The sequence below is a fragment of the Buteo buteo genome, chromosome 11 (genome assembly GCF_964188355.1).
Source record: "Buteo buteo chromosome 11, bButBut1.hap1.1, whole genome shotgun sequence".
In the NCBI taxonomy this organism is placed as follows: Eukaryota; Metazoa; Chordata; class Aves; order Accipitriformes; family Accipitridae; genus Buteo; species Buteo buteo.
The window spans coordinates 27703249-27723239 of record NC_134181.1 but is presented as its reverse complement, the minus strand read 5'-3'; the positions used below and the strand labels follow the sequence as shown (position 1 = coordinate 27723239).

At 38.6% G+C, this 19991-nt stretch overlaps 2 protein-coding genes across 5 annotated transcripts; one reads left to right on the top strand and one right to left on the bottom strand.

Moving 5' to 3' along the window:
- The first annotated feature begins 2 nt into the window (after positions 1-2).
- HSCB (HscB mitochondrial iron-sulfur cluster cochaperone) lies at positions 3-5613 on the top strand. 2 transcript variants are annotated; one of them, XM_075041102.1, is made up of 6 exons: positions 3-229; positions 301-397; positions 879-968; positions 1520-1664; positions 2543-2590; positions 3854-5107. In XM_075041102.1, the coding sequence occupies exons 1-6, from the start codon at positions 3-5 to the stop codon at positions 3943-3945; spliced, it is 699 nt and encodes a 232-aa protein (XP_074897203.1). In that variant the 3' UTR covers positions 3946-5107. The 2 variants fall into 2 exon arrangements, with proteins under 2 accessions (XP_074897203.1, XP_074897204.1); XM_075041103.1 differs by lacking the exon at positions 2543-2590 and having other exon boundaries at positions 3854-5613.
- Positions 5207-19858, bottom strand: LOC142037101 (solute carrier family 2, facilitated glucose transporter member 11-like). Of its 3 annotated transcripts, XM_075041091.1 has the most exons (13): positions 19720-19849; positions 19344-19438; positions 16686-16784; positions 14873-15033; positions 14132-14256; positions 13734-13863; positions 12342-12490; positions 9461-9648; positions 8866-8976; positions 8651-8752; positions 7020-7095; positions 6375-6502; positions 5207-5430 (listed from the first exon to the last, which is right to left on the bottom strand). In XM_075041091.1, the coding sequence occupies exons 2-13, from the start codon at positions 19395-19397 to the stop codon at positions 5227-5229; spliced, it is 1527 nt and encodes a 508-aa protein (XP_074897192.1). In that variant the 5' UTR covers positions 19398-19438; positions 19720-19849; the 3' UTR covers positions 5207-5226. The 3 variants fall into 3 exon arrangements, with proteins under 3 accessions (XP_074897192.1, XP_074897193.1, XP_074897191.1); XM_075041092.1 differs by lacking the exon at positions 19344-19438 and having other exon boundaries at positions 19720-19858; XM_075041090.1 differs by having other exon boundaries at positions 19344-19765.
- Between the last annotated feature and the right edge of the window lie 133 nt (positions 19859-19991).

Below are 19991 nucleotides of genomic sequence, written 5' to 3'. Positions count from 1 at the left end.
GGATGCAGGCGGCGCTGCGGCGGCGTTTCGGCGGCGCGCGATGGGCGCTCCGCGTTCCCGAGGGGGCCCCGCGGCCTCGCTGCCTCGGGCCGGGCTCCGCCCCGGCCCCGCGGTGCTGGAGCTGCGGCAGCCGCCTCCCCGGCGCCGAGGGGCTGCCTCACTTCTGCCCCGGCTGCCGGGCGCTGCAGCCGCCGGCGCCTCGGCCTGACCTCTTCCGCCTGATGGACTGGTGAGTACCGGCGGGGCGGCCGCGGGCTTCGGCCGGCCGCGGGCCTTACGCCTCCCTTCTGTCGCCCGCAGTGAGCGCTCCTTCCGCGTCGACGCGCAGCAGCTGCAGCGGCGGTTCCGGAGCCTGCAGCGCGCTCTTCACCCCGATCGCTTCGGCCGGAGGCCGCCGGTGAGCGCCGGGGCGGGGGCGCCAGCTCTGCCCCCGGCGCGGCTTGCGCGGTTTCCCGGGCGGGGTGGACCGGGCCTCGCCGCCTCCCCCGCCGCGGCCGGCGGGGCGGCAGGGCTCCGGGCGGGAGGAAGCCGGCGAAGCGGCGCGCCGGGTCCCCCCTCGCTCTCCTCTCTTGGGATTATAGGGGCTCGCCGGTGTTTGTGGCCTGGTGCTCGGAAGAGCCCGCTGCGGACGGAGCTGCGGCAGAGGGTGACAGTACGGGGCTGCTGCGGTGGGTCTGGAGAACCTCGCTGCGTGAGACGGCAGAGTCCGGCAGTGCCGATAGCCCCTCTCCCTGCTCTTCCCGTCTCTGTTGAAAATCAGCTTTCCGTTTTACACGCCTGTATTGTTGCGGGAACGCTATTTCTCTGCAGGTAACAAAGCGTAATGTATTTTGCTACCTGTCGTTAACTTGTTGCTGTTATTTGTGGTCCATTCGCAGAAAGAACAGCACTACTCTCAGCAACACTCCTCCTTGATTAATAAGGCCTACCAAACCCTCCTGAACCCTTTGAGCCGTGGCCTCTATCTGGTAAGGTGTCCGCTACGTATTTCATCAATACTGCTGTCACTCACCATAGGTGGCTGGGGCTGCTGGTGGTAACGCAGTCAGACCTTTGACTCCATCATTAACGTGCTAATTTGTGTTCCTCTGAAGAAGAGGATTACCAGGGACTGAAGGGAGACCAACACCAAGCTTGTCTGAAAACGAATCAGCTTTTCCACTATTTTCTTTAACATTTTACTGATTATTATTACCATCTCATTTGATGCTCATGTTACACTAATTTGTTTCCTGCGTCACACATGGTGTTTGGCCATGGCTGTTCTTTGACATTTCAGTCTGGCCCTTGGCAGCCTTTGTTACATTTTTTTGCTATGGTTAACTGCTGATTTTTATGGTCTACCTATGGAGTTAATTTTAAAACCGACTCTGTGTATGCACATTTCGTGGAAGAAACCAGAACTTTACCAGATACGAATCTGAGTGAGCCCTACTAGAAGACTTAATACTCAAGAAAATAATTCACATTGAAATAGATGCAAGAATGCGCATTTCCAAATACCTGTTTTCTTCACCAGCTGGAGCTGAGTGGAGTAGAGCCGGCACAAGAGACAGACTGTGATGCAGACTCAGCGTTTCTCATGGAAATCATGGAAATTAATGAGAAATTAGCAGAACCTAAAAATGAGGATATCCTCGAAGAAATTGAAACTTTAATTAAAGGTAGGTTATGATTTGAGGATTTTGTACAGAACTAATTTACTGTACTTTGTGTAATGTGAGAGCCTTTCTGAAGAGTTAACTTTTTCAATGTATTTCTCTTAGTATCTCTAACCTGTATTAGTCTTGAGTTGACTCACCGCAAGAGCTTCCCCCCCCCAAAAAAAAGTTGTCTTCACCAATTCATGCCACCTAAACTTCAAATCTGGCTTGAGAATGTCTTATAACAGTACCTGTTCTGATGGCAAAATAGGTGTGTATATATTTGACTATAAAAAGGCACTTATTCAGCCTTCAGCAGATCAGGGCAAGTGGACTGTCCTAAAAGAAAGAACCACTCAAAATGAAGTTTAATAAAATGCTTGACTGACCACTTAAGTAACTTCATTTATATGGACATTGTATTTCTTTCACCTTCTTCAACTTAGCAACCATTATATTAAGTGATTATTATCCTTATACAAGCAACTTTCTTGTTTATATTGTTGGTGATACCCAAAACATTGAGTTCATTGGTATATTTAATTCTTTGCAGTAACAGTAGTGTGCCAAAAGCAATTAGAGTAACTAGAATAAAAACTAAGAATAAGAAAATTAACTGTAGCAGGGTAAACTGATACACCAAAAGTAAGGTAGATTTCTGGGAAGTTAGTGACCATTGAATTGCATTGGAATTGCTGTCTGTCAACCTGTTTAAACAAAGAAATATATGTTTGAAATTACAGTTTAAAAAAAAAATTGACAGCAATATGACAAACAGCTCTCTTAGCTCCCAAAAGACTGTGAGACTAGTAATTAAGTTTACCACCACAATCAGAACGCAGTGGTATTAAATATACCAAGTATGTAACAAAAAGTGAATTAAATAATTTGTTTTGCAGTTAAACAAGAAGAACTGACCAAAGAGGTGACTGCAGCTTTTGAAAGAGGTAGCTATTTCTATTAAGTATTTAGCTGCCATACATACCAGTTATAAATGCTTAAAAAAACCACGTTCTCTTACTGGCAAGTATTTCCTGAAGTACAGAACAGAAATACTGCATCAAGTAGTTTTCTTTGTTTGGTATTTAGAATAAATACTTCTGAGCTGAACTTTCTGCTGATTCAGGAAATTCAGGGCTTTACATTAAATTAAAAAAAAAAAAAATCCATAAAGAAGTTCCAGTTAATTCAATTTGCATCAAAATGATCACTTCAAGTGGGAATGCAGATGCTAAGAAATTTTTAATTTGTCTGTTTCCCAGAATACTGGGAAGAGCAGACTCTTTTCTTCATCAAACTTACTACCTATTCTGACATTTCAAATTTGAATTTGGGAGATCTTTCTCTGCAGTCTTGAAGCTGTCAACAGAGTGATGGGTGCTGTTCTTTGCAGTGCAAGTCAAGACAGGGATGATTCTGCTGCTTACCACTGAAGCTGTATGGCAACAAAAGACCTGATGCCCCATATAGCCTAAGGTTTTAGGGACTTCCTGTGCAATAATTAACATAACTTTATTCCACAACCAATTGATAGGCAGGAGCTTGAACCATTCCAGACTAGCTTCCTTCCTCTGGGGAGAAACCTTTACGTTTCTCTCCTGGGTCTTGCAGTGCTTTTGTTGTGAGGTTTCTGTAGTAGTGCATTGTAATTGTAAAACATCAAACGCAAAGTAGTGCTGGCTAGGCCTGCATATGAAAAATTATAACCTTATAATCTGTCACTCTTTGTACTACGAGAGTTAAGGATTGTGTTGCATCTATCCTTGTCAGTAGGTGATAAACCACCTTTCCTGTCCAGTTGTTTCAGTTTTGGAATTGACACTATCCATACCAGTGTCCTACAAATCTTCTGCATTTTTCAGTGATGGCAGTTGGCCTAATTACATACATTAAAAAAAAAAAAGTTTGTCTTGTCTATATGCTTAAAATTCCCCAGTGGCTACATCAATACTATAGCCACTTTACAGAAAAGTCATTGAAGGATATTCATGTCACGTTTCTTTTCTAAATTGTACATTTTTACAGTTGAGGTGTTCCAAAACCATCTGAGTTTAAAATAATAGGCAACAGGGTTTTATTTGTGTATGGGTCCTTACAACTTGCAGCTCTCAGTACTGGAACGGGTGCTGTAATTGAAATTTTGAGATTCATTTTGAAAATGAAAATTCAGCCAGCCCTCTATAAACTAATAATGTTTTATTTCATTTCAGATGATCTTCAAGAAGCTAAGAAGCTTCTAGCCAAAATGAAATATTTTTCAAACTTAGAGGATAAACTAAAGAACAAGAAGATCCCTTCCTGATACTGCCTCCTTTACTGTTAAGAGTTAATGTTATTTTCAATTAAACAGCTGATTTAGTTACCAAAATCAGAAAAATGGTGTTTGCTTCTGTTTTCACTAAAAGCTTTAATTCTGAGGGAAGGAAGATAAAGGTAAAAGAAATCCAGTGCTTACTGTGGCACTTACTAAGTTAACAGATGGAATCAAGAAATGCTTACAGCCAGGAAAAGATGTAATAACGTAAGGTAGGACTACGGTCCTGGCAGTTACAGGCATGGAAATGAGTATCAGAGAGGCACACGAACACCGTATGTAATTAAGATTTCTTGCTTTTTGACTACTAAAGTATAGAGAACTTTTTTAAGTTGAGAAAGAGTCCTGGATGAAATGTTGGAGATTAAGCAGAAAGCTCATTCAATAGGTCCTTCAAGCCCTCTCTAGTCTCCTTATATGTGTTCTATCAGACCATCTTGAAAAGTCTTTACAGGTGAAAAGTATTTAATTCCTGTCATCTGTCCTTTCTGCTATTTAGTACTTTTTGTGATGTTGATCTCAATCTGCCAAGAACTGACCTTCAAAACTAGAGGAGGTTTTACCCTGTTGCACAGTTTAAAATGTTAAGATGCTAGGTTAGGGCAAAAAAATAAACTCAGACTCCAGAAACTCTTTTATTAGTGCTGGAAACAAGTCTTTCTAATACACTTTATTACAAATAACAGTAATTCAGATAGGTGCTCTCCTGTCTTTGTACAGTTACAGTAGTAGGACTAGATGAGGCATGTCCTTAAATCTTTCAAAGAAGTTACTTAAGTGAAAAACAGCAACTAAATACCCCAATTTATATATGAACTAGAATATTTCAAATATAATTTTCTCAGCAGGTCAGTTCTTGTTTGGATTTTAATGCCTCAAATATTTTATTCCGTAAAGCATTAACATATGCTTGATTACCTGAATCTGAAGAAGGGGCTTAGAAATATAAGAAAAGCTACTGAATTATCTGAAGAAATCTGCTGGGGGGGAAGAATTCACTGAACACCCTCTCCTGGCATTTGTGTGTCCCTACAACATAAAGTTGTAGTTTAACGTCATCTCCTATGTATAATATAATATGTTGTTAATAGCATTTCAGCAATATATGTTTTAACAGCATTTCAGCAAGATTAACCTGCCTTTAAACTTCCTCCAAATATACAGGAGGATTTAATAAGCTACTTGTTCATGGTATTACACTGCTAATTTAGAAGATGCTGTTTGTAATTCTTATTAAAGTTCTGTAACAGCTGTGAAATTATGCAAATTTTAAAATTCATCATGGAGTTGTCTTCTTTCATAAAGCTCTGTTTCCTTTTTTTTGGTATTTCTTCCAAAATTAAGCTTGTGAAATTCCTTTTTGATTTCCAGAAAAGATTTGTTTTTTGTCTCAGGAATTACGAGGAAGATGAAAGCAGCAACTAAGGAGCACTCCAATAAGAACACCAGAAAACAATACTGCTTCAGTCCATTCTGAAAATAAAATTTATTTCATTGCAACATATTTCAAGTATAACAGTGGGTTTTGGAAAGTAAAAAGCTTCTTGGTTCCATTCATACCTAACATTGCTGCTCAGATATTTTTAATAAAAAGATATTTAACCTAGCCTTACTTTACATGGAACTTTTTAATATTTTTTTTTTCTAGATAAAAGACTACCAAATGCTGTGCAATACACTTGGTAGTCTTTTTATTAAAAAAAAAAAAAAAAAAAAAAGAAAGAAAAAAGATAAACCTTTTAAACACACACTGAACAAGTCACAACGTATGAAAAGTCAGCATTTGCTACTTAGCTGCCTCATACTTCAAGATTATGTGGTTTATCTTTCTCTGGATATTTGTTAATACTTTTCAATGCTATAGATTAAAAAAAATGGTTTTTTTTAAGAGCAGCAGAGGACTGTCAAAGCAAGATAACCTGCTGCATGCTGTTCGTGCATGTTTTGCTCTCAAAAGTGCTAAAACTGAAAATGCAAAGCCAGAAATTAAAGCCTGTGTTGTTTTTTCTAATAATCTTCCTGATCACAGAACCCTCTGTATGTAAATTTAGTGAGCTCTTGGAGAAGGTGTGAACCACTAGCGCCAGGTACTACTTCTACTTTACTTTGATATAAAAGTGCAAGGCGCTATTAAGAAATGTGTTTTTTGAATCTCAGTATCTGCTTAAGTTTTTCTAGTTTCGATACCTTCTCCATTTTTTTATCTGAACATGAAAATTAACCCCATGCATTCCTTTTAATTTGCATTTATCATGTTTTATTATTTTTTGTTGTTATTCAAAAAACATTTTAAGAGGGACTGAATCTAGTTATACTTAGTTGTGTTTAAGTGTTACTGTATAATTAAAAGCAAGTTGATGGAACCTAAGATTAAATGGGAGGTGATGCAATTATGAAAATGTGTTATGCATACTTACCACTATAAAAGGAAAGAGCATTCCAATTGTGAAGAAACTAATCCAACTAATAGTCCCTCCTATCATGTAGGCAGCAGGACGTGAAGACTGTATAAATAATTCAGCTGTCAGGGTATTTGTTATGCCACCTGGGGGAATGAGTTTCAGAAACAGAATAGGTTATTATGCTAACTGTCCATTTGCAGTATTTCCAATGCCAGAAAAAACTATTGCTTTTGAATATGCCACTAGCTGATCTGATTCTATTTAAAAAAAAAATTATTATTAACAGCACATTTTTTAATCTACTGCCCATGTAGTAAAGTGGCCTTATTTCAGCAGCGCTGCTCAGGGAGCAAGGGCCCCTTTAAAAGCGTAACAGGCTTTTTCTTGCTTCTTGTATGACTCAACTGACCTGAAGGCCAGAACTAAGACCCCTGCCACGCGTAGCTGGCCCAAAGAAACATGCATGGTGAGCCTCAGTTTCAGGCTATGAGAGACTAACCTGTTCTGATGAGACGGGCTCACTTGTGTTCCTTAGCCAGAGCCTCAGCAGCCTTACAGTAAATACCTACCGCCTGGCTTACACAGCAGAGCTGCTGACGTCCCTGCCCTGGCCCCAGACACACATTTCACCATTTTAAAACATTCATCACTCTGTAATACCTGGTCCCAACCCAAAACTCAAGATGAAGGCAAATATAGATGTCATGCTCACATAAGGCACCCATGAGTACAGTTCCTGGAACAGAAGAGAATGAGAAGGTTTAGTTCAGATTTTCACAATCCAGTTTTAAAGTTTGGCTTAACAGTTACATTTCCTTTTGCTATTTTATTGCAACTACAACGAACAGTCATTCATGGCTGTTTACAGCTAATTTATTTAACAGTACTGCCTCGGAGAAATTAAATATTGTTCATTTAATAATTTTTACTAAATGGAGTCTAGTGCTTCTGTCAAGATTTATCATTAGTCCTCAGAGGCTAAAAATTTACACCAATATTGAACATGACAATTATATGTTGTTACTAGTTTAACATTTTGTCAGTGTTTATTTTGGTATTTTATGCTGATCCCATGAGTTATCTGTCATCAAGTACCTCCATAGCATGAACAGACTTCTCATCACATTATTACGTATACATAAATTTCAGTAGTGCAGTAAAGAAACATGATTACTACACATATGAAACCAGGTACGTTAGAAAGACCAAACCTAAGCTTGAAATCCCATTATTCAAAAGCAAACCAAGAAATTTACAGAAGTTACAATAAAATAATTAAACCTAGGTCTCTGCCTAATGGCTGGCTCATTCAACTTTTTGCCTGGCCTCGCAGCTTACTTTACTCCAACCGCACAGAAATTACTGTAGCTGCCTCTTCTGTGATCTGCTTGCCAATCTGTGCAGCCTCTAACCCTACTGTCCCTCCAAACATCAGACCTGCAGCATGAATGCATGTGAGCCACCCGTTTAAAGCCAGCTCCAAACACTGATGGTGTGGATAAGGAAAGAATTGCAGCTCTTTAATCCTGCCTTTGTCAAATAAGGATTTATCAGGCAACCAAATACTGACTAAATTGAGTTACTCACTGTTGGAGCTACACCTGCATCATCTTGCTTGGATTACCCGAAGGTAATGATAAATATTTAGTATAGTACGGTCTGCAAATGTGGAGATACATTTCCTCTAAACATTCATTTCAGGAGGTTTGTGGGGTTGCCTTATTTGAGCTGATACGGTATACAGAACAACTTACGATGCATCTCTTCATACCACATCAAAAAGCAAGGCAGGATGTTGTCTTCACATGATAAACTTAAGGCACTGTGAATATGTCTAGTGAGTTCCCAACAGTTTTTGTGAATTTACACTTAATGGATTTAAGCGTCTTTTGAATTTCAGCATCTTTACAATATTTGTTGTTTGATCATTTGCTTACAATTAAGTGACTGAAGTGGACTCTGATGCTTAATATCATCACTATATGATATATAGTATTTTATCCTAAAATTACTTTAAAAGCTACAATAAACGCAGTTTTGTCATTGCTTAGTTTTGTCAGCATTAAATGCAGCTACAGCTTTAAGACAAATACATGATCAAAGCTTAGCTGAGAGCATTCTCTTATTTTAGGGAAAGATGGCTCCAGAATTGATCAAATCTTTCAATTGCTGATATTTTTTATGCTGCTGTTTAAACCTATGTAGCTCTTATCTTCCAGCTGTGTTTGAGTGTCACAGATTTTCAATCACTATAGTCATATCATGCAATATAAATGAGTTTTTCTTTACACCTGGTAAGTCAGAGAGAATGTTAAAACAATGCTCCAAAGGGTCATAAGGAGATAACCCCCAATGATGAGGTATCTTCTTCCCACGTAGTCTATCAGTAAACCCTGTGGAAAAGACATAATTTTCTGTTACTATATTAATCTCCTATTTACCAATGTTCTTCAAGAAGAAGAATCGTTACTCTTTATGCTAGGAGATAGAATAAATTGTTACTTACACAGGTGAGAGCTGTGAGGCATTCACAAGCTCCAGTGCCAAGTGTCACATACGGGATTTTTTCTGCTGAGATCCCAGCTTGTTCAAAAATGTAAGTTGCATAGAAATAAATCTACAACAGAAAAAAAAAATGGGGTGTTCCCAGCAGTTAAATCATTGGCTGGAAACAAAGTCAAGTTCATACTAAATATACAGCTCAATTATTTTCTATTGTGAGTTATTAATTTGACATAAACAGCAAGAAGAATCTGTTAAAATTCATGTCTAGGTAAACATATTGCTATCATAAAAGCAAATATAATTATTCAACTTACTGAATATAATACTTCACATTCTTAAACCAGACACAATGGGATAAGCTGATCCACTTTTATTTACTTTTTCAGAAGAATTCTTTAAAGAAATTTACATACCAGAAACACACAAATGAAAAAAAATTGAAAAAAAGAGAAACACAGACATAACACAAAGATACTCTTTGCCACTGATCCCATTTCTCTAAGCTTCTCTATCTGGATCCTTTGTGTTAATAAAAGGTTGAAAAACAGATGGAAATTAAATAATTATTTAAGCTGTTAGTATGTATGAAATCTTACGGCATTTATCCCACTGAGCTGTTGGCCCATAGTCATCACAATCACAGTAATGAGCTGCCATCTCACACCACGATCAGTGAATAATTGCCAGGGCTTCTTGGGTTTCTCCCCGTCTAAGGCAAAACATTCCTGCTGTATGTCTTCCATCTCCCTCCGATACTCGGAAGAACCATGAAATTGTTTCAAAGCTAAAAAAAAGAAGAAAATAAATTCTCTTATGTTTACCTATTAACCACAACTTCTGGAAAATCATCTCTTTCCATAATTACCTTGCTTTTGCTAGGATATGAAAACTTTGTGCTTTAGAAAGCTGGGAAAAAAGTAATTTGCTTTGTGACTTGTTTTTTTGCTTGCTGGTTTTCCAACATCTTTTGCTGTGGTAGATTTGGAGTGTCATTACTTTGCTTTTTTTAGAGGAATATCTGACTCTGAAATATTCACCAAGCAAAATATTTTGAAGTGGTTTATATCTGAACCACAGACCTCCAAACAGTCTTTTCATTAAAGGACACTCTAAGCACTTTGAAGTCTTTTGCTTAAATTCTAGGCAGATATCAAGTCTTTTCTTAGGTCCCCATCTTTAATTTTGCCAGTGGAATGCATTTAGTGAGCTGGAGTAATGATGGTAAGTAATTCTTCTAAGGCAAGTATTATCAGAAATCATTTGGATGCAAAACTAAAACCTTTACTAATGGTCCTAAAACCTAGAGTACATAACATCAGTTCCTCTAAAATCTTCAGGGTTAAATATATCATGACAATTTGTCTTCTTAAGGGCAACAGTAGAACTTTTGATGATCCTGAAAGCAAACTTTCCAATGCTATTGTTATCACTAACAGTGTAACCAGCTTGAAGCTCTAGCCACTCTTCAGTGTCAGTTCAGGAGCAACCACAATTCTTGGGAAAAAAAACAACAATCCATGATTATGTTATTTCAGAAAAAAAAAAAATTGAGAGGGAAGACTTGAATATGGTACAGAGATTGCAAGCTTCATTTATATTTAAAAAATTGCATTTAACGAAGCCCAAACCAGATCATAATCTGAAAGGGACATTATGGTCATCTTGTCCATGGCTTCCAAATTAGACAGAATTAACTCTATAAGTCAATTGTCGTTACTGTGCTTTTGCAGTTGTGATGGTCCATGAGCATTTTGGGGCAAGGTAAGCAGAGAGAGAGGTATTTTTATTAGATCAGCTGAAAAACTTGGCAGGAGGAAAGGAGACAGGTCTGCAGGTACAGATGGCTTTATCTAAAAATGTAACTTTTTTGTCTGTTTTTTAATTACCCAGTATAATACAAGATTTCACCTCTCTCTGTGAACCCTGCCTCTTTTGTAATTCCTAACAAATTTTACCTTGGCCTAAAGGCTTCCCTGAATTAAGCCTCTTTAACTTCTTTTATGAAGATCTTTCCACAAGATATACTGTTCTACCTACGAATACCTTTTCTAGACAGATACAAATTCATATGCTCATCAACAGCACTTCAAAACAAGTAACAGAAGAAAAGAAAAGAAGAAATGGTTTTCCTTTATTTATGTATACAATGAAAACTGAATTAAATACAACACTATCAAATGGTAACAAGGAAAACTTCCTTTGTTCATTTCTCTCATTTATTTAGCATTTTAAATGGAAGATCCAGGGATCACAAGTGTCATTTTATGTCACTGTGAACTGTATCAGAATCACCATACCTGGTAGAAGTAGAAACACTGAACACATTTCTGAAAAATATGTGACCAAGTATTTTATTGTCCAGATTTGTACATTGGGATCTCTGAATTTTTTTCTGTCCTCTCAATTTTATTAATTGGTTATTATTTTAGAGAGGATCTTTTCATATTTATTTAACAGACCTTCAAACTGAATTAATCAGACCTGCTTACTTATAGTGACTAATACTTTACTCTTTGGAGTATTATTCCACCGAGTCTCTCTGGGAAGTAAAATACCTCACATCCACGGTACATGAGGATACAGATGGCTACCTCAGTGTCTTCTTTTGGCACGCTATGGTGAAAAAAATTCTCTCGTGATATTTAGTTTCTTCTTGCAGTATATAAAGAGAACTGTGTAATTTCAGGATAAAGAAAATCACAACTAATCTGAATTTTTGTCTTTCAAATTCTTGTAGTGTGTGGGCTTCACTTGCTCATTTCTGCAGTACTGCACAGCTATCCATTACAGTTATTTCTTGAGTAGGGCTTGAATAAAAGGAGAACAATCATAGATCTCTGAAAGATAAAGTGAAAAGTTTAAGCTGTCATAGTTCTCCCACATGATATAACAGGGGAAAAAAGTATTTAAAAGATAACTAAATATTTAGAAAATGGAGGATAAGGAACTTCCTGGTCAAATAGCCAATTAATCACTTCTTTAATATCACCTCTTTTTCAGTAAAAAGCTCTCTAATTTTTCAACTACTTATGCTGTCTCCATTTTATTATACTATTTTTGATTATTTCTTACAGGAGAAGTATAACAGTATCACTGAATGGAAGAAAATATCCAATATAACTGATACTTAATCTGTGACATGACCTGAGAAATGAATAATCCAGTGAGAGGTTATGTAGTTCAGGTATGTTACTTCATCCATGAGAAAAATTATAAAATCTTTAGAGATTTCACTAAAGAGTAACAAAACATGAACATATATTTGAAACAAGATAATAAAGTTTTGTTCACAATCCATTATAGACTCCTGAGTTGCACAATCCCTTTTTCCATATAAGCTTACCGGAGTAAAAACATGGGCCAAAAAGCACTAGGCAATGTAACTATGTCATGTTGATAAAAGGAGAATCTGGAACCCAATATATTCATTGTACCGTTCTGAAGACACAGAGGAAGTACGAAAATGCTGTAAATTACCTTTGGCACAGCGCAGCTCATCACCTCTGTCAATAAGAAGATATCTGGGACTTTCAGGAAACCATGGCAGGAATAGAAGTTGGGCAAATGCTGGGAAACAGCTGCTGGATAGCAACAGAGGCCAATACGTTTCTGCACCTAGTAATTCCCTGGGAGAGGTGTGGAAAAAGAAGGAAAAAAACCCCAAGTAATTAGCTACTCATGACTATTCCGAAGACTTTTGGGAGCAAGATGTTTGTCCTTTGAGAAAAGTTCCCTTGTAACCAGTTACCTACATCTTGTGAACCTCAGCAGAAAGAGGTTAGGAAAATATTTTCCGGTCACTCTGAAATCAGGTTTCACTCAGGAAGAGATAAGCAACACTATTTTACTGCTGCTTATTGCTGTGTTGGTCCTAAGCATTATTTTCAGGTTTGCCAAAGCAGTATTTCCTAGCAATGCAGGAAAGTAAAAGCATACATACTTCACCTTAGGGTCCGCAGCAGTATTTGCTTTTGAGAATCATACAATAATTTACGATAGAAAGGAACTCAAGAAAATCACCTGATCCCACCTCCCATTCAAAGTTATCTAATGAGAAGGTATATTACATAGAAAGGAATCATTAAAATTGGTATAGTTAGAATCAGCAGGATGATGTGTTGTGGGCAACGTAAACTTCTTAAAATACAAAGTGTATTGCATTTTAAATACTGACCCTAGATTATACAGTATGAAGTTTATATTCTACTTACTTTGTAGCACTTCACACCAGAAGTATCTAGCAAAATCAGTTAATTCAGAAGCTAATAATAAGGAAAAAGAGAAGTCTCAGTGCTTTTGGTAGAGGGACAGAGAAAAAACAGGTAATGTGCTGTTACTCAGGGTACTAGCAGTTGCTCTTAGGGCAGTGGAAAGTTTCTAGCAGACTTAATGAAAGCAGCTTTTCATCTTGAGGCTGTGCAGGCTCTGTTCTTGGAACTTTTTAAGCTCCAACTGGATAATGTCCCTAGCAACTTCATCTGATCTCACAAGGTACAAAACCAGCAGTAGTGCTACAATACAGAAGTTATGAGTCCTTTGCTCTCAAGTCCTGTCTTATGAATGACAACTGTCTCCAACAAGAAACTGGCAGAAAATATGAACTTAGCATAAACGTACCTATTTTACTAATGCTGTTCTGGCTAACCCATCTAAACTGAGAATACTCCCCTGGGGAGATAGCACAGATGGTTTGCAGTTGTAGGAATAAGGTGGCAAAAGCAGGGTTTTCTTCTTACAGGTAGACCTTCTATATGAAGTTGATTCACTAATGCTACAATGGCCACAATGAATGTTTTGCAGAGAGCTGCAGGGAATTGGAATTCTGTACATACAAGTAACACAAGGCAGGAAAAAAAATGCATTTCTAACCTCAAACCAATTATTTGTCCTGTCAGAATCCCTCCAGTCAGAAAGATGGAACTCCCCATGGCCATGCCACCTCTAAGATGTTTTGGGGCAACCTCTCCAAGATACAGAGGCTGCACACAGAGCCCAATACCTGCAAGTAAATGGAATAACATTTTCCTGTTAACAGATCTTGCTTTGAAGAGAGTTACTGAACCAAAACAAGTAGGAAATCGGACCTAGCTAATATCTCCTATTAATTTAGCTGCCTTCAGATTCCAAGTTAGACTACAGAACATTTTTGTCATCATATCATCACAAAGCAGCCTACAAACACATATCATAATAGCTACAGAATCATCAGTAACAATAATTTATCATTCACCGTAGTTTATTGAAAGTAGGAATAGGAAATCATTCACCTGAATTTATGCCAATCAAAAACCTTCCAGCAATCAGTAACTCAAACAATCCTGTAGGAAAACTGATCCCCATTAAAATGGAGGCCAGTATTGCTATAATATTATTCATCAAAAGAGCTCCTTTCCTGAAGAGGAGGAAAAAAAACCAAAACAAAACATTAAGGAAATCTGCAATAACATGTTTTTTAAAAAGATTTCCTTTCTGGTAATAGGGGAAAAAATGGGCTTTATACTGAAGAAATGTGTTACTCACTGGAAACCCAGATATCTGATACAACTATTTACTCATATTTTTAAAAAGTCTAAACATAAGGATAATGCATAAACATGACAGAAATGCCTGACAAGGTAGGAGAAGGGTTTTGTTCATTTATGCTATTTCCATACAGAATGCACGTGAAATGTTACGAATTACACAGCATGTCATTACTGGCATGAAGGCTGCAAATGCGTATGGGGGACCTGTGTTTCCTACCATACAGTATGTGCATACTCCCACTTAGATTTCAATAAATGTAATGGGGAGGCTAGACTGGAAGGCTATAATTCAGGGCTCATCTTTTAAAGTCACATTCAAACAAACCAGAAAATTCTACCAGAAAACTCTGCTTTGAAGTGAAAAACATTCACAGTCACCCAAGGTACATTTTCTCCCACTCTTTTCCCATTTATTTACTTTATAATCCAGTGAGAAAGTAGGAAAAGAAAACATGCTGCTATATGCTTGCTGCTGTAACTCACCTGCCTAGCCGAATTGCCATGCTGCCTCCAATAAGGGCTCCACACAGGCCTCCAAGCGAAAATATAGAAGCAATGACAGACCAAAGAAAAGTCAGCAACTCTGGATTTAGTTCCTTGTGATAACGACTAGTCCAGGTTTCATTTAAGAACTTGTGTATATGCTGCAGTAGAAAACAGTAATGAATGTGTAGCATTACATGTAGCCCTACAGCATAGCACTATAAGTAACTTGTACCTCAATCCTGAAAACCAATTCTGGCAGCTAACAAAAAAATATAATCTTAGTTGTATTATATTAAAAACAACCATGACTAGCAGAATCTTCCTTGACCATAATACCATTTCCTACTCTCCATACATCTCAAAGACTGCTCATCAGCTTTGATTTTGTAGTCTACCTCGGGAGAGGCTGTATTCCACTAGAGGAGAAACATAACCTTTCCATATACTGCTACAAAAGAGCTCTGAGGTCCTTCTGAATGAAGGGGGAGGACAGGGTGGATAGGTAGGTCCTACTGGTTTTAGGAACATCTCAGAGCACAGAGGTCTCGTATAATCTAAAAAATTTTACTGTCAGGAGACTCATTCTGACACTTGATTTAAATCTTCCTGCCTTAGCATAATCCAACAATTCATAGTAAAATCCCTTTCTGCAACTCTAATATTCCTCTGCCTTTCTTACAGTATTCATGTGTCAGAACTTTTAAATTCTTATTCTACGTGCTTGGTTTCCTAAAATTTGTCTTTACAAACTCTAGAACTGACATGTATATGTAATCAGAGGCTTCTGTTCTTGGCCAGCAAACAAAGACTAACAGAAGAACAAACTTCCTGGACTCTCCATTTCTAGCATATTACATGTTCTTTCACAAGCAGCTTATTTTAACCTTTGTAAAAAGCATACCATATGGTAACAAATTCAGTCTTCAAAGTTTCACAAGAAAATAAATCAGCTGACAGCAGAAAATTATACCCATCACTTTCACAAGACCATTTGCTCAGATGCTCTTGAGTCATCCACAAAATATGCAAAATCCTCAAGGCCATGGCAATGGAAGCAAAAGTAACAAGTAGGTGAAAACACCTACGAGATACTCAGACATTACAGATGCAACTTTTTGACTAAGAAGAACTTTCTCAGTAAGCTGCCTTGTGATGGACAACTATAACTATCCTTTCTCCATATTAGCCAGCAATAGGACACACGGGAATGGTTCAAAGCTGTGTCAGGGGGCGTTTAAACCTGACATTAGGAGAAACAGTGGTGACATTTTACAGTAAGGTTGATCAAACCGTGGGACAGGCTTCCTAGAGGTGGTCAATGCCCCACGCCTGTCAGTGTTTAAGAGGCATTTGGACAATGCCCTTAATAACGTGCTATAACTTTTGGTCAGCCATGAAGTGGTCAGGCAGTTGGACTAGATGATCCTTGTAGGTCCCTTCCAACTGAAATTGTTATGTTCTATTCTATTCTTTCTATTATATTCTTAATGTTCTGGGCTATTTTAGTCAAAGGTGTAACTGGAGGATGTTACTTATTCATCCAGTTAATCCTTCTAAAACAGACTTTAACAGAGATACGTATGTGGCATATTTGGCACTTTTATCTGACCCAGAATACCTCTGATGGGAGGTACTCACAAACAAATTCACACGAAACCATTCTGAAAGTCAACAAGGATCCTTCATACAAGAGGAAGCCTGCTTTGGTTCCTGCTGCGATCGCAGTAAAAGTGCATTTGGCCCCTCGGCCAGTTAAGACACGATGCCTCCATCATTGTAAAACAACCCTGTGTATGAGACAGTATTTTACCTGGGTGGGTGCATTGATAATGGAAACATTATACCCATACTGAAAGGTCCCTCCAATTCCAACAGCACAAACAGCCAGAAACAAGGTCCAGCTGGGGAACTAGAAAACAGAAGAGAGTAACGTGCATGAAAAGAGATAGGGTCTTGAACCTACATGCATATAATATCTAGGAGAAAATGATGCTGAAATATATCATGTATTTAGTTTTGAACAGTTAAAGTATTTGTTTAGAAAACTAAATAAACTCTCAAACACCTGCAACAGGAGAAACATTTCATGATGACTTTGGCTATGATCACTAATGTCTTTTAGAGATGCAACAATTACAAGTACACAGCTTAAGTGTAGGCAACACAACCATTGCACTGCTGACAGCATATTTACTGAACAGTGTAAATACATTTTGCACAAACCACGCTGCTCATGGTGTCTATTACTTATGAAAGAATGTTAGGACTGTTTATGTTTGGTGTTAGAGGCACAATGACTCAGTACAAGAATTAACCAAATCCCAATTTCTGTGACTCACATTTCAACTGAGATGTGAGAAATAACAGTATTTTATTTCCCTCAGCAAGTCCCTAAGTTGATTACTGGATGTCTGCAAGTTAGCAGATGCTAAACCTTAGTATCTTAAATCACAACATATTGTTCACCAATAATATTATTCAATCTAAAGTTTATTAGCATGTATTTTTTAATTTTTCAATATTGATTACCTAGTTACATTCCTAAATCAGTATTTAGGAAATGAAATTAATAGATTCACAGGCTCATAGGTTTTAAGGTCAATAGAAACCACTACTGTGTTACATTCTAATCTCAAGAGAGTCTAATTCGTCAAAAAACATTATACTTTGGATGAGGCCTCTGTGTCAGAGAAGATCTCTAGAGGTTTATACATTGTCTGGCTTTCTGATGTGATGCTTCTTGACTCTACTTTTTACTGAATACAATAGTACTAAAAATAATATCCAGTTCAAATGTTTAGCAACCCTTTCATCAAAAATTAAGTCCTAATTTCATCTCATATTATCTTTTTGTCTAACTTCAGCTAGCCACAACAATGTCTCCTATATTAAAGGCACTTCTGTGATCAATTTCCTCTTCCTTCATAAAGACTATACATAATTTGTTTTTATAAGCTTGTGCTCCCTGAATTTCTCATTGTAAGGTATGTAGACTAGTTCGTCATCATTCTCATTCTTGGTCCACTTCCCAGTAATGTTGAGTTATTCCAGATGCTATACTGTATTCTGAAAGAGCTGTGTCTCTCCTGAAGATAATCCATCAAAACTTCCTTCATTCAGGACTGAAATTCAGAAGAAATTGAAACTGATCTTATTAAAGTAAAATCCAATTGATACCTTGTCCTGGTTTCAGCTGGGATAGAGTTTTCTTCCTAGTAGCTAGTACAGTGCTATGTTTTTGAGTTAGGTATGAAAAGAATGTTGATAACACTGATGTTTTCAGTTGTTGCTAAGTAATATTTAGTCTAAAGTCAAGGATTTTTCAGCTTCTGATGCCCAGCCAGCGAGAAAGCTGGAGGGGCACAAGAAGTTGGGAGGGGACACAGCCAAGGCAGCTGACCCAAACTGGCCAACAGGGTATTCCATACCATGTGATGTCACATGTACTATATAAACCAGGGGGAGTGGGGGCAGGGGGAATTGCCGCTTACAGACTAACTGGGCATTGATCGGTGGGTGGTGAGCAATTGCATCGTGCACCACTTGTATATTCTAATCCTTTTATTGTTACTATTGTAATTTTATTAGTGTTATCATTATAATTATTATTTTCTTCTGTTCTATTAAACCATTCTTATCTCAACCCACGAGTTTTACTTCTTCTCCCAATTTTCTCCCCCATCCCACTGGGTGGGGGGGAAGTGAATGAGCGCCTGCGTGGTGCTTAGTTGCTGGCTGGGGTTAAACCGTGACATACATCCTTACGGTTTCCTGCAAATAAAAAGCGTTTCTCTGAATGACAGCCAAAGTAATGAATTAAGAGTAATAAAGAGCTGTAGCGACTACAGTAGAAAAAAATAAAACTATAGGTGGTAAATATAGGCACTACACACTCAGACCTTTCTATTAACCAAATACTGTCAACGTATTTTGTGTGTCTCATGGGTACAACCTAGAATCTAGAAGAGACAGAAAACAAACAAACAAAACCCCAGAATCATTAACATACATCACATAACTTACATTTTGTTATGTCAGCTGTGTTCTTCTTCCTGCCCAAATCAGTCTCCTCATTGCACTAACATGTCGTGTCACATTGAAGTTTGGGGCCCAATTTCTTAGAGCATGGACAACAGCCTTACCTGTTCTGTAAGCTACTTAACTCCCAACAGTTTATAAGCACTTTCACCTCATTTCAGAAACATGCCCCAAACAAAATTCAATTTACATTTGGGGCGGCGGGGGGGGGGGGGGGGGGGGGAGGAATCAGAAAACATGCTTTTACAGCTTCCATTTTATAACATGGCTAGGTGTCTAAGGAAAACACAAAACTTTACAAGCCTAATCATCTAATGTCTTTTTATTTAAAAGTAAACATGAAACAGAGAATTTCACCTTTGTGCATCATTGTTAAGGGTACAAACTCTCTGCGGGATCCACCTTCAGAGGCCAAGACGGTTCTGCTTACCTTGCTGCGTGTGCTAGACCCTCTCAGCAGGGGCTGGTACTCCATTCTTAGCATGGGCTGAATTTGATTTCCTTTGCAAAATTTAGTAAACTACACTACAGGAATAAAAGGTGCCAAAGAAATGAAGTTATTATTGTATTAACACACAGATTTTTACCTTCCATCTCTAGCCATTGGGATTCTTCTCAATGGTTCACTTCTTTATGACAGAAACATCCAACTTTCATAAAGCCTTACAGTAGCTACAGAGAGCTTTCCCACACTCAACACCACAGCACATGCACTTTCTTCATTTAAGTCAGAGCAGAAAACACACCCCGTTAGTCACCCGCTAGCTGCAGCTTTCGGCTACTAAAGAAAACGGCAGGGCGATTACCTTGTGCTTCGGTGTCATACCTCCCGACAGCTCACCGCCGCACCACTCGCTCGCTGCTTCCCCACTGCAACAGCCCAGACAGCGGGCGAAAAGCTGCCGACTGAGCTCCTCACCTGACTGGGATTTGGCTGCTGCGCCGCCGGCCCGCCCCAGCCCGGCGGTTCTGGCTGCCGGCCGCGGAGATTACGCCAGGCCGCGGACAAAAGTGGGTCTGTCTCGACGCTCCCTTGCGAGCCGGGGCTTTGCCGCTGACGGGGACGGCGGGGGCCTCC

Bases quoted from the DNA above. Each gene is read 5' to 3' on its own strand.
- LOC142037101 (XM_075041091.1), bottom strand. From the start codon at position 19,397: ATGCTAAGAATGGAGTACCAGCCCCTGCTGAGAGGGTCTAGCACACGC. The intron at 16,785-19,343 runs GTAAGCAGAACC...TCTGTTTTCTAG, and splicing joins GGTCTAGCACACGCAGCAAG to TTCCCCAGCTGGACCTTGTT. The intron at 12,491-13,733 runs GTTAGAAATGCA...CACCTCTCCCAG, and splicing joins GGACAAATAATTGGTTTGAG to GGAATTACTAGGTGCAGAAA.
- HSCB (XM_075041102.1), top strand. From the start codon at position 3: ATGCAGGCGGCGCTGCGGCGGCGTTTCGGCGGCGCGCGATGGGCGCTC. The intron at 1,665-2,542 runs GTAGGTTATGAT...TTTGTTTTGCAG, and splicing joins AATTGAAACTTTAATTAAAG to TTAAACAAGAAGAACTGACC. The intron at 2,591-3,853 runs GTAGCTATTTCT...ATTTCATTTCAG, and splicing joins GACTGCAGCTTTTGAAAGAG to ATGATCTTCAAGAAGCTAAG.